This window comes from Periplaneta americana, chromosome 9 (genome assembly GCF_040183065.1).
Source record: "Periplaneta americana isolate PAMFEO1 chromosome 9, P.americana_PAMFEO1_priV1, whole genome shotgun sequence".
NCBI classification, from domain to species: Eukaryota; Metazoa; Arthropoda; class Insecta; order Blattodea; family Blattidae; genus Periplaneta; species Periplaneta americana.
Genome location: NC_091125.1, coordinates 155014991 through 155028080, shown reverse-complemented (window position 1 = coordinate 155028080; position 13090 = coordinate 155014991). Strand labels below are relative to the sequence as shown.

General features: G+C 35.2%; 1 protein-coding gene across 3 annotated transcripts in view; it reads right to left on the bottom strand.

Moving 5' to 3' along the window:
- Positions 1–13090, bottom strand: part of LOC138706642 (serine/threonine-protein phosphatase 4 regulatory subunit 1-like) — a 439770-nt gene that overhangs the window by 332362 nt on the left and 94318 nt on the right. For all 3 annotated transcript variants that reach the window (XM_069836179.1, XM_069836180.1, XM_069836181.1), the window contains one exon: positions 335–443. In XM_069836179.1, coding sequence (XP_069692280.1) covers positions 335–443 — 109 coding nt within the window. The remainder of the gene's footprint in view (positions 1–334; positions 444–13090) is intronic.

Here is a 13090-nt window from a genome sequence, read left to right as displayed (position 1 = left end):
ATTAATTTCTTAGCACATAGGCAAACATACATTCGATTCGGTATCTTCGTAACTTTCGGATGGAGAGAAATGATTAATTTCGAAAAAGTAATTATGACTTTACAATCACCACGCCTGAACATGAAAATTAAATGCGAAATCGAAAGTACAACAACATTTGAGTATTATCTCGCAAAATTAAACCTGTGGCATGAACATCTTGTGAAACAGGAACACTACGCATTAATTCGACACAAATTCATTGCGACAACCGAACGTAACTTACACATCTGAACACACACTTCAAAATCATAAATTATGACAAATGGCACACACAAAAAAGTGCGTAACTTACCGATGGAAGATGTTCTCTGACGTTGAATACTTCTGTAGTCGTACTAAAGGAGGGAGGAAGTCATCTTGGTTTGCAGTCGCAATTTCCGAGTCTGACATTCCATCAACAGCTGAAAACATAAAATATACCAATTAGGAATAGCGTTCTCATATTGAGTGAAATTATTTTTCAACTGTCAACTACATCCTGATTCTTCATTCCAAAATATTATTCAGTTATCCGACCAAAGATTTTGAAGTAATGAGAGGTATGTCATACGTTCCCAGCCAAGTTTCCATTGTAATTTGCTCTATCACTTGTCATACTGAGGCTAAATGTACATTTGGTCAAAATGAAAATGGCCGGTATCTTGAGCAGTGAAAATTTTCTCTAAGTGCCTTCGGGTGAGCGTAAACCTCCGTGCGCCGCTTTAGTTAACTCCATAATACAAGGCGCTGATTTGGGCTATCTTCACAGCATGCTTCGAATCTCCGTAGAGAATTGTTTGTTTTGTCCTTTCTTGTATTTTTACAACTCCTTTTATTGTAATATAATCAAATAATTTTGCTTATGTTAATTCTTGTTACTTATAGATCATTACAAAATTGGTAAAAATTTGTGGTTATAATTCCAGGAAATCAGGATATATTTTGTTATCAGAATTACGGTTTTTCTTCTTGTCCTACTAGTTTAGGCCCTGATGATTACGGATTTAGATTAGTATAATAATCATATTCCCTATAGCACAGCTTGCAAATTAATTATTCTTGCCAATTATTTAACCGTCAACATATTTACTGAATGTTCCTTAGGCAATTGAGTGTAAAGCAACAAGGATTAATAAAATAATTAACACAGCATTTTAATACCTCCACAGCATGCTTGGCTTGGAGCAGTGGCTAAGCTACTTAACTTCTTGCTGACAGTTCGAGTTCGAATCTCTGTAGTGATTTTTTTTGTTTTGTCCTTTCTTTTATTTTTTACAACTCCTTTTAGTGTAATATAATCAAATAATTTTGCTGATGTTAATTCATGTTACTTATAGACAATTACAAAATTGGTGAGAATTTGTTGTTATAATTTCAGGAAATCAGAATATATTTTGTCATCAGAATTATGGTTTTTCATATTGTTTACAATTAATACGTTTAGGCCCTGATGACTACGGATTTAGATTAGTATAATAATCATTTTTCCTGTAGCACAACTTACAAATTATTACCAATTATTTAACCGTCAACATATTTACTGAATGTTCCTTAGCCAATAGAGTGCAAAGCAACAGGGATTAATAAAATAATTAACACAGCATTTTAATATGAAATGCCCCTAATTGTCGTCTTTAGTGTCACTTCCATCTAGCGTCAAAAGTTTCTATTAACACGAAAAAAAAAATAATAAAGCGAAAAGAATTCTAAGGAAAAAAAATGACGAAATCCTGTTATATTTTCACTGATGAATTTAAAAAAAAAAAAAAAGTTTAGTAACTCCACGAAGATTTGAACTTGTAACCTCACGAACTCTTAGCTAATGCTCTACCAACTACACTAAAGGTTTTACTGCAGTCAGAATGGCATTGTAACGAGCAATGGTCCTACTCCACTTGAGAACCTGTTATACAGTACATAGTGTTTGTGTTACAATATTCACTGTTTAAACATTCTGAACGATCTGTCTGTAATAAATCTCGTATAAGAATTATTTTCTCGGATGATTTTAGTGATTAATAGTTGTGTCCCCCATTATAAGTACTATAGTCCCGTCGCTCTAATTTCCGGCAGCCAATCGCGTTGCAGGTCGGCTACATTTAAACGTGTACATCTTGTGATTTGCTGATTCATTTCTTAAGGCTCGATAAATACTTAATATAATCGCCCGCCATTTTAGCTCTTTTTTTTTTTGGCGTTCGCAGAAAACACACGAAGACGTTATTTGCCGCTCAATTATTTGCTGAATTACATTGCGTTTGATTTATTACCATAGGAGCTACGACATGATAATGTTTAACGGTGCGGCAAATAGATTCCTCGTATGGTAGCTCGGCAATGTGAGAACAAAAATGGCGAACGATACTACCTACCTAGACTTCATAGAGCCTTTACTTTCTAAGACGTAAGCAAAGGGGCGGAGTCACGCCGGAAATAACAGCGTCGGGACTATAGAACAATATACGCAATCTACTGAACAAAGCCTGGCTGTCCCGAGCGCTCACGGAAATACCCGATTTGAACTTAGTCTCTCAGATGCCGGCCACTTTCATTTTGACCAAGTCGATGCAAACGTGACTTTTGAAAAAGAGAGAAAAAAAAAAGATTTGTGGAAGAGAAGGCCTGATGGCGTAACTACACCAGAATAAATAAATAAATAAAATGCAAGATTTTTTTACTCACAAATTCTATGGCCTAATTTGATTATGCCTCTTTTGCATATATACACATAGAATAATGTAGTTACAATATATCTAGGCTTATACAATAAATACACCAGCGGTTCCCAATTATTAGTTACCTTCAAAGGCCACAACTTTTTAATTTATTTTATTTTATCTTATTTTGACTGCGTCACGGCTAAGAAAAAAGTGTGTAATGAAGGATGCACTGGAAGGAATGGTGAACACGACAAAGTTTGAAGCAGGAGAAGACATCAGATAATATACAACATTAAGATATACAGGCTGTTTTCGGGCTGGTGTTACAAACTTTCAGGGATGATGGGGAAGGGCACATGTATCAATTTGAGATAAGGAACCCTGGTCCGGAAATGACCGAGTCGAAAGTTATAAGCAAAAATAGTTGTGTGGAAATGGAATTTGTAATTTCGCACCACGTGCTCTCCTTCCCTTAACTTTTGGAACAGTCGTGGAAAGATGTTATGAGCCGGATGTCTCCTACGTGGGTACTTGCCCCGATACAATCTGTGAGCTTGTCTACTGTTCCCACTGGCACATCCGTATTCGAAAATCATGTCTGCATATTCCGCTCTCGTGTACTCCTACATTTCACTAGGACTGATCTACTGGACACTGCAACTTGTACACATACACTGGTGTCTACAAATGTGCATATCAGGACCGACCATGTCCGTTACACATTACGCTATCTGCATTGCTTTAGTGTAGTTTCCTGTCCCCACCCCTGAGACAGTGCACTGAATGGAATACTGTAAGTAGACAACGTAAACGTCAGATGAATACAGTATATGTAAGATGTACAGATAAATACACATAAATAAGGTGTACAGAAGAATAAAATTATTTCATTTCCACACAACTATTTTTGCTTGTAACTTTCGACTCAGTCATTTCCGGACCAGGGTTCCTTATCTCAAATTGATACATGTGCCCTTCCCCATCATCCCTGAAAGTTTGTAACACTAGGCCGGAAACACCCTGTATGAATCATTTGCGCAGTCTAAGAGAAAGGAGGAAAATAGTTAAGATAGACAATGCTGGATTTGTAGTGAAAGAATTGCTCTTAGGCAGAAAACAATGAATGAATGAATGAATGAATAATACTTCTCTCTACATTCCGTGTAATGAAAAGTAAAATCCAGTTATCCTAATGGTACACGTGGAACAGATTATTATACAAGACAACCAGAGCAACCTGTGGTCAATGAGATGTCTCATTCTGATTTCCTATTCACAAAATCGACTAATCCGATCGATGCTTAATAAGCACGTATGCGGAGCTATGAGACGATGCAGCGCCTGCAAAATTGAAGAATGCAGCACTCATCTGTAATTACTCTCCGAAAAAAAACCAAATTCTGGCGATCCTTGGTTCCTTTTCACGATATAAGCATGGGGAGTATATTTATCAGTCAGTCTCTTCTGTCGTGGATCAATAGAGGGAACCACGCCCGATCCAAGACAAACACCAGCCAGTCACACACCCCACCGACTTCATCTTAAGTGGCAACAAAATTGGGTCCTGTTCGAGCACCAGCGATACCTACGACTAGGAGAACGTGTTAACATCTGGTTAAGATGCATACTGTCCATGGTGAGAAAGTCCCCGTGAGGACTAAGTTTGCTGCACTATCAGCCTCGCACAGTTTGAGATTCAACACCTTCCTCCCGGAAATCATGACAAGACTTCACATACAGTACATCCCCTTGTGTGTCAGCTAGATACTTTGTCTTTTTGAATTGCCTATTTTATCTAATGGAGAAATGGTTGTACTAAAGGTAAGTATTTGATCAAAACATTCTCCATAGTCAAACAGCGGCAGTATTTATGTCTGAACACGGTTCCGTCCCAATATATGATATATTTCGTCACAGCACTTCTTTACATGTAATGATGTACCTCACATTTCTGTATCCGGTGCCACCATTAACATATTATTACAATAACACATTATTTGCAGTACACGTCTACACAAATTATCCCAATTACACTATGTACCTTTTTTGTTACTTGGTCAAACTCCCCTTCAGCATTTCTCCTACATTTCAATTGCTATTCTCTATTTGTTCATTAATCCTAATATACCTAATATTATATACTCCTTTCACACTTCATTTTTCCTCTAACTACTATTCACTAAAATCTCAATTTCAATTTTTCTCTATAAATTATCATATTGAATAATTTGTCCTATTTATTCTTTGACCTTTTCTCCCATCTTTCTCTTATATCCATTAACTGTTCCAACGTTCAAATGTTAGTACTAATTTTATGCTGTCACTTGTTCACTTCTCTTCACCCTTTCTCACTATTTTCACTCATTCCTATTTGAGTTCACTTTCACTTTCTCAGTATTCTCCTTACAATTCATCCATTGTCACTATTCTCACTTCCTATAAATACTTACGTTCCGCCCCAATAAGATACACCAAATAAGTAAAATAAACTCTATAGGAAATAGCAGCAGCAGCAGCAGCAGCAGCAGTAGTACGAAGCATTGCAACTAGTGGTACTATATACATTAAAATCTTTCACAAATGTTCGTCCAAACTTCTTCGTCCAATACGCCTACGTTCAGTGGAGCTATGTCCATAACATTTTCAACCAAAAGTAATGTCATTAATTTCAGGGAGTTATTTCAAACAAAAAGGTTTAATACAATTTTGCTCGTTTTTGTTTCCTTTTCCAGTTAAAAAATTGTCTTATATTAAAAATTTCATAGCGAGTTTTGAGAAAGCCATTGATTTAATTCCCAATATGTTCAGTCAATTTAAGAGAGTAATGTATTATGACAATAAATAATTAAAATAATTTTAGTTTTGTCTTTTAAATGTGCAGAAATTTGATCCGAACAAATGTAACTTTTCGTTCTGCAAAGAAATTGTTCAAAGTTACATTTGTTCGGATCAAATTTCTGCATATTTAAATGACAAAACTAATTCTTTCAATCATTTATTATCAGACGAGTACAGTATAAATTGTATCTATATTTAGGAAGAATGCACTTAAAGCTTACCGGTCTTACTAATAAAAACTCTATATACAGACGTTTAACTGTCTTATACTTATACAATGAGTAGCTCGTTTATAAGTCGTGTGTAAATTCCTTACTAATAATCACTACATACGTCGTGTATAACAGTATAACTGTTACACAGCTACGTCATAGTTTCGTCATTACTTCGTTACGAAAGGTAATAGAATATCTGAGGTTCTCTATTGCATCAGGTAGAGCGCTCTAGTGTAGCGTGTTAAATATCGATAGTACAACTGGCTCTAATCGATTACCACACTAGTCCACACCTGTGGAGTAACGGTCAGCGCGTCTGGCCGCGAAACCAGGTGGCCCGGGTTCGAATCCCGGTCGGCAAGTTACCTGGTTGAGGTTTTTTCCGGAGTTTTCCCTCAACCCAATACGAGCAAATGCTGAGTAACTTTCGGTGCTGGACCCCGGACTCATTTCACCGGCATTATCACCTTCATATCATTCAGACGCTAAATAACCTAGATGTTGATACAGCGTCGTAAAATAACCAAATACAATAAAAATTACCACACTACATTTTGGTCAAAAGAGTACAAGCTACAGCAATATTATTCTAATAATTCTATGATCTTTGGTTTGTTCTTCTGTGGTTACAAGGTAACCATCACAAAATGACAGTCGATACGAACAGCTGTTAGAGGGGCGGCCATTTTTTTCCTATATACAACGCTTAAACAAGGGGTTTCGTGTATATAACTACTGCAAAGCAATCCCCATTGTATAGTTACAGCCTGTTTATACATCCATAGCTTATTCATGGTTTATTAGTAACGTTTTCTGTCTCAACTGTGCATAAGTCTCATATAAAAACTATACACGGTTTATTAGTAAGACTGTACATGTATAAGCTGCAAGCCAAGAGAAATATTGCAATACCACGAAAACGTTGACAGGAGCAGCAGTGAATGAGATGGAATTGACTGAAGGTCCAATCCATATAATAATAATAATAATAATAATAATAATAATAATAATAATAATAATAATATTATTATTATTATTATTATTATTATTATTATTATTATTATTCAAACAATAGGACACCTGACTTAGATCATAATGGGTACGATTTAAGTGTATGTAATTAACTCTGTACAAATTCGCATAAAACTGCCATTTTACTGTCAAACTCATAATCACATATACTGCAATTTTTTTATTGGAATCAGTATTCTAATGTGGCCAACTCAAAATGGGAATAGGAGGGCATAATGTCGATGTGAAGTGAACGAGCGCACCGCAGATAGTGTGGAAACCGCTGCTCGCCAGTGAGCGCTGGAAAGGACGCCTAAATGGAATAAGTGGCAGTGACATGACCTCTCCCGACCCCTACTCCCGCCAAGGTCAGTCTTCTGGCGCACATATGAGCACCGTGACAGCAACTCGGGCTCGGAATCTGCTCCGCGCAATACTGGCTCTGCCCATTGCGTAGTATCCCCACGCTTTCAGTTTCAAGCAATTCGCGTTGCCATAGCAACATTATCCATATATACAAATTGTCAACGCTGTGGGGCTACAACTCGTGTTCAATCTAGTTATTGTGAAGTATCCAAAGTACTATCAAAAATATGAGTTATGTTATAAGCAGAGCTGAGTGAGATTCCTTTAACATGCGCGGTGCTGTAAACGACGCAGCGACTATATTTTCTAGAGGAAATAAAAAGCCAGAGAATACCTTTACGATCTCATTCGCGTGTATTCTGGTACAATCGGATGAAAAAACTTCTAGCAGGTCAGTGAACAAAGTTTCCATATGTACTAAATTTTTCATTAGAGCATATTTGCACTGCAAAACACAGTAAACTTCACATAACTCTGAAAAGTAATTAAATAAAATACATAAATACCATACACTTCTGTGAATAACAAAAACTAGTAATTGCAGTTTGATATACATAAATAAAATGTGCTTCTATGCATAACAAATACCAGTGTGTGGTTGACTGATCTTTATGACAATAAATTACAATATACGTTTTGATTGTATCACAAGAAAAAGAGGTGCAGTCGAGTGAAAAATCTTGTTGGGTACTTGTACTCCGTGAGGTAAACGGGACTTTTTCCTGTTGTGTTTTAACATGCATTTTCATACGTTCACTATGTCTTCTTGAATTACAATGTGACTGAACGAAATTATTTTTTTTTTCCGCCCTTATTTCCACATTACATACTGTACAATAGTAATATACGTTACAAGAGCGGTATGTTGACGTTTTCATGGTCGAGGAAAAGATTGAAAAAGCGAAACGTAGTTGAGGCCGTGATATACGTCTGTCTTTTTTTTTTCCCCCAGTCTATAAATGCGAACTTAAAACAAACGGTAAGGTTATGTAATGATTTATTTTTCATTTTAATATTTTAACAATATTATTTATATAACATATTGCAGTAATAACATCGGCATCTGGAATCTTGTTGATTTTTTCACGGCTTCCTTAATGTTACTTGTAACAGGAATGCAATAAGTTTCGTGGAGTAGTAGACTTTACTTAATTTTTGCAAATATTTAAAAACAATAATTAACATTGCAATTTAGGTGAAATTGTAGTGGTAAGTTTCCAATTTATAATTATTACTATGTTAAACGTCTCTAAAAATAATATGTTAAAAGCCTAAAGCAGTAAAATGAATGTCGCGCTTAAGCGGTAAGAAGAGGGAAATTGTTATGTGTGTTACGTTGGGAATACTGAATGTGGTATTTCACACTTACCGCGTATTGGTTCTGTGCGGAAAACAAGCAAATACGCACGATCTCGCACAAAATATATTACACCCTTTCACACAGAAGTACTCACAGCCAAATTTGTTTATCAATATTTGTTGCAAGTTGTGTTTTCTTATTTTCGACAATTTCTGATCAACGTAAGATACGTTTTGACTAGCTCTTGTGCTCGTAACAAATTAAATGTTCATGTACCTAAGTAAGGAAAACACACCTTCACGGGACGACATCCTTTGGTTTCGTGTTCTCGTTGCGAGTGTATGCTCGTAACTCTATAAGTCAGATTGTAGCTACAGTCTAGACACCACTAACCCATTTGCAATGTTTTCGTTAAAGGAATCGCAGCTCTGGTTATAAGCAACTTGTGTTACCATAGCAATAATGTCCAATGTATTAGTATTGCGAATACTGTGAGTTAAAAGCAACTAGCGTTACAGCAGCAGCAGCAGCAGCAGTAATAGTAACAACACAGTCTAGTATACCTACAGTGACAAAGCTCAATACGTAGTAAATATGCATCCATAGATAGTTGCTAACCACTAGGATCGCTAATATCGCCTCATTACAGACAATGCGAAATAGTACCGGCACAGTCTATTGTTCCTAGCACCCTCACAACTCAAGCTTCGTGACTGTATATACTAGACTGTGGTTAAGAATATAAGGAACAACAACAATCTTGTCGCCAAACTTACCTCAACACGAGTATAGGTCAACTTATCGTGCTGCAATTTATATCAATTCATTTATGTACTTATTTAAACTGCCATAGTCAAGGCCATAGGACCTTCTCTTACACTCCACCAGGTCACAAAATAGAAATTAATTAATATATTAATCAACTCTGTTAACTGTAACTGCTACAGTAATGATGCCAATGTATTAATATTGCCAACAATAAGTTATAATCAACTCTTAACTGTAGTTACTACAGTAATAATGCCCATGTATTATTACTGCCTACAATGAGTTATAAACAACTCTCGGAACTGTAGTTAGTACAGTAATAATGTCCATGTGAGCCGTTCAGAGCAGAAGTGGTGCAAGCCAAAAATGGGTAATGGGGATTAAGGTCAACATTCTGTAAAATACAGCGCAAAGTAGCAATTAATATTCAATTTATTTAACCAATTAGTAGTCGGTGGATAGAAAGGACATATTAATTGCTACTTTGCGCTGTATTTTACAGAATTTTTACTTTAAACCTCATTACCCAATTTTGACTTACACCACTTTTGCTCTGAACGGCTCATGTATTACTACTGCCTACAATGAGTTATAATCAACTCAACTGTAGTTACTACAGTAATAATGCCCATGTATTACTACTGCTAACAATGAGTTATAATCAACTCTCGTAACTATAGTTTCTACAGTAATAATGTCCATGTATTACTACTGCAAACAATGACCTATAATCAACTCTCGTAACTATAGTTTCTACAGTAATCATGCCCATGTATTACTACTGCTAACAATGAGTTATAATCAACTCTCGTAACTATAGTTTCTACAGTAATAATGCCCATGTATTACTACTGCTAACAATGAGTTACAATCAACTCTCGTAACTGTAGTTACTGTACAGTAATAAATTATGACCAGGGAAAGGATTTATATGTAAATACATATTTACTTATAAAGCTAATATAATTTATATTTTGCATTATCTTTATGTTTCACAATGTGTAGGGTTGAAAAATCCTACTTTTATTTTCCATATTTTTCCATATTTTAGAGTTTAGTACATATTTTCGTTAATTTCCATATATTTTCCATATTTCATATAAAACAGTCCATATTATATTAGGTTTAACAATAAAACAAAACAAAATTCCATTAACTTTTAAAAATACATTTCAACAATAGAGATTTAAACACATGTTCAGTAATCCCTTTAACATCAGAGTTATTTGAAAATTAGCAGTCCTATCAACAATGGGAAAGTAAGTTACAAAACTGTATTAATTTAATTTAAAATTTTTAACAGACTTCAGTTGTGCAGCTCAACAGTTAAATGCCAGTCAGAGTACACATAGGTTCAGTTTTGTAAATCATACTATAAAGACGGTAAATATGCCAAAAGTACGTCATTCAGTCAATTTAAAATCAAAACTAACAAGTTACATTTCAGAATTTAAAGAAGATGGTTTATCAACTGACAATAAAATATTATTTTGTAATTTGTGTCAGTGTGCAGTATCATCTACACAAAAGTTCCTGGTGCAACAACACATTACAACTAGTAAACATCAGGCCAACAAACAACTAAATTCCAAGCAGAGACAATTGTTTTTAACACAACCAACAACATCGAATGTAAGATCTGAGTTTAACATCGACCTGTGCCGTTCTCTCATCTCTGCTGATATTCCTCTCTACAAACTAAAGAATAAGGTCTTCAGGGAATTCCTTGAAAAATATACTCAACATACAATCCCGGATGAGTCAACACTTAGGAAGACGTATGCTCCATCCATCTACGATGAGACAATACAGAAGATAAGAGATGAAATTAAAGATAGTTCAATTTGGGTTTCCATTGATGAGACTCCCGACAAAGAAGGTAGACTTGTTGGTAATGTAGTTATCGGTTTGTTAAGTGAACAATATTCTGAACGAATTCTTTTACATTGTGATGTTCTAGAAAAGTGCAATAACAAAACTATAGTTAAACTGTTCAACGAAGCTATGGGTATCCTGTGGCCAAAGGGTATTATGTACGATAATGTGTTATTCTTTATTAGCGATGCTGCCCCTTATATGGTCAAAGCTGGACAAGCATTATCTGTTGTATATCCTAAATTGACTCATTTTACTTGTGTGGCGCATGCATTTCATCGTGTGGCAGAAGTGGTCAGAGACAATTTCCCTAAAGTAGATTTGTTGATTTCATCAGTGAAAAAAGTATTTCTCAAAGCTCCCAGTAGAGTTAACGTGTTGAAAGAAATGTACCCTGAAATTCCATTGCCACCAAAGCCAATTTTAACTAGATGGGGTACATGGCTAGAAGCAGTTGAATATTATGCCGAACATATAGACTCTATTAACAATGTTCTCCTTGCATTGGACTCTGAAGATGCAGTCTCAATTGATACTGCGAAAACAGTTACCTGTGACATAAGTGTGAAGAATGACTTAGCTCACATTCAGCATACATTTTCATGCATCATAAAAACGCTCAAAAGTCTCCAAAATAGGCACCTTTCACTATCTGAAAGTTTTGAAATTATAAATAGTACTGTGGAACAACTGAATCGTGGTAGAGGTAAAGTTGCAGATGCAGTAAGAGCTAAGGTGGACACTGTACTTTCAAAAAACCCTGGATATGAAGAACTACAAAAGGTTGTTGCTGTGATGAGTGGTGAATCAACAGTGAAGATTAACTTGGACTTATCCCCAGCAGACATTGTGAAATTGAATTATGTACCAGTTACTTCTTGTGACGTCGAACGCTCTTTTAGTCAGTATAAATCTATCCTCAGAGACAATAGAAGAAGATTCACTTTTCAGCACTTGAAAGAAATGTTTGTAACCTATTGTTATGGTAACAGACAATAAAAATTGTGTTTTGTTGAAACTACATTGGAAGATAAGGTACGTCCATTATATTTTTTGTTTAGTTTGATTAAAATGTACCAATATTTAACGTACATAGTCATTTTTTTTATAATTTTAAGTCCATATTTAATTCCATATTTTGGTAAAAATCCATATTTAATTCCATATTTTGGTAAAAATAACTACATATATATTTACATATTTCATATATTTTTAGTCCATATAAATCCGTTCCCTGGTGGTGAATCAACAGTGAAGATTAACTTGGACTTATCCCCAGCAGACATTGTGAAATTGAATTATGTACCAGTTACTTCTTGTGACGTCGAACGCTCTTTTAGTCAGTATAAATCTATCCTCAGAGACAATAGAAGAAGATTCACTTTTCAGCACTTGAAAGAAATGTTTGTAACCTATTGTTATGGTAACAGACAATAAAAATTGTGTTTTGTTGAAACTACATTGGAAGATAAGGTACGTCCATTATATTTTTTGTTTAGTTTGATTAAAATGTACCAATATTTAACGTACATAGTCATTTTTTTTATAATTTTAAGTCCATATTTAATTCCATATTTTGGTAAAAATCCATATTTAATTCCATATTTTGGTAAAAATAACTACATATATATTTACATATTTCATATATTTTTAGTCCATATAAATCCGTTCCCTGATTATGACCATCTATTAAGTCAGCATTCTGAGTTACGCGTAACTTGCTTTACTGCAGTTGTCATAGTCGTAAGGCCAACGCTCTGAGTTCTGAACTCTTCATTCTGTAAGTTGGACTACTGTTACATTCTGGATAACTTCTATTAAGATAATGAAGGCATCATACGTGGTCCTGTTTAAAGTGACGCTAGTATTGTCACACAAGATACCATCGCAAATGCTGCGCTTTTGTTCTACAATTAGGTCGGGCCCGTTTTGTTTCCTACTATATCACTGCATCGATTCCTTTCTTCTGCTATGTCCTTTTCACCAAAGACAAACATCAACACACCACCTCTTATCCAGACAGTTTAGGGAACAAT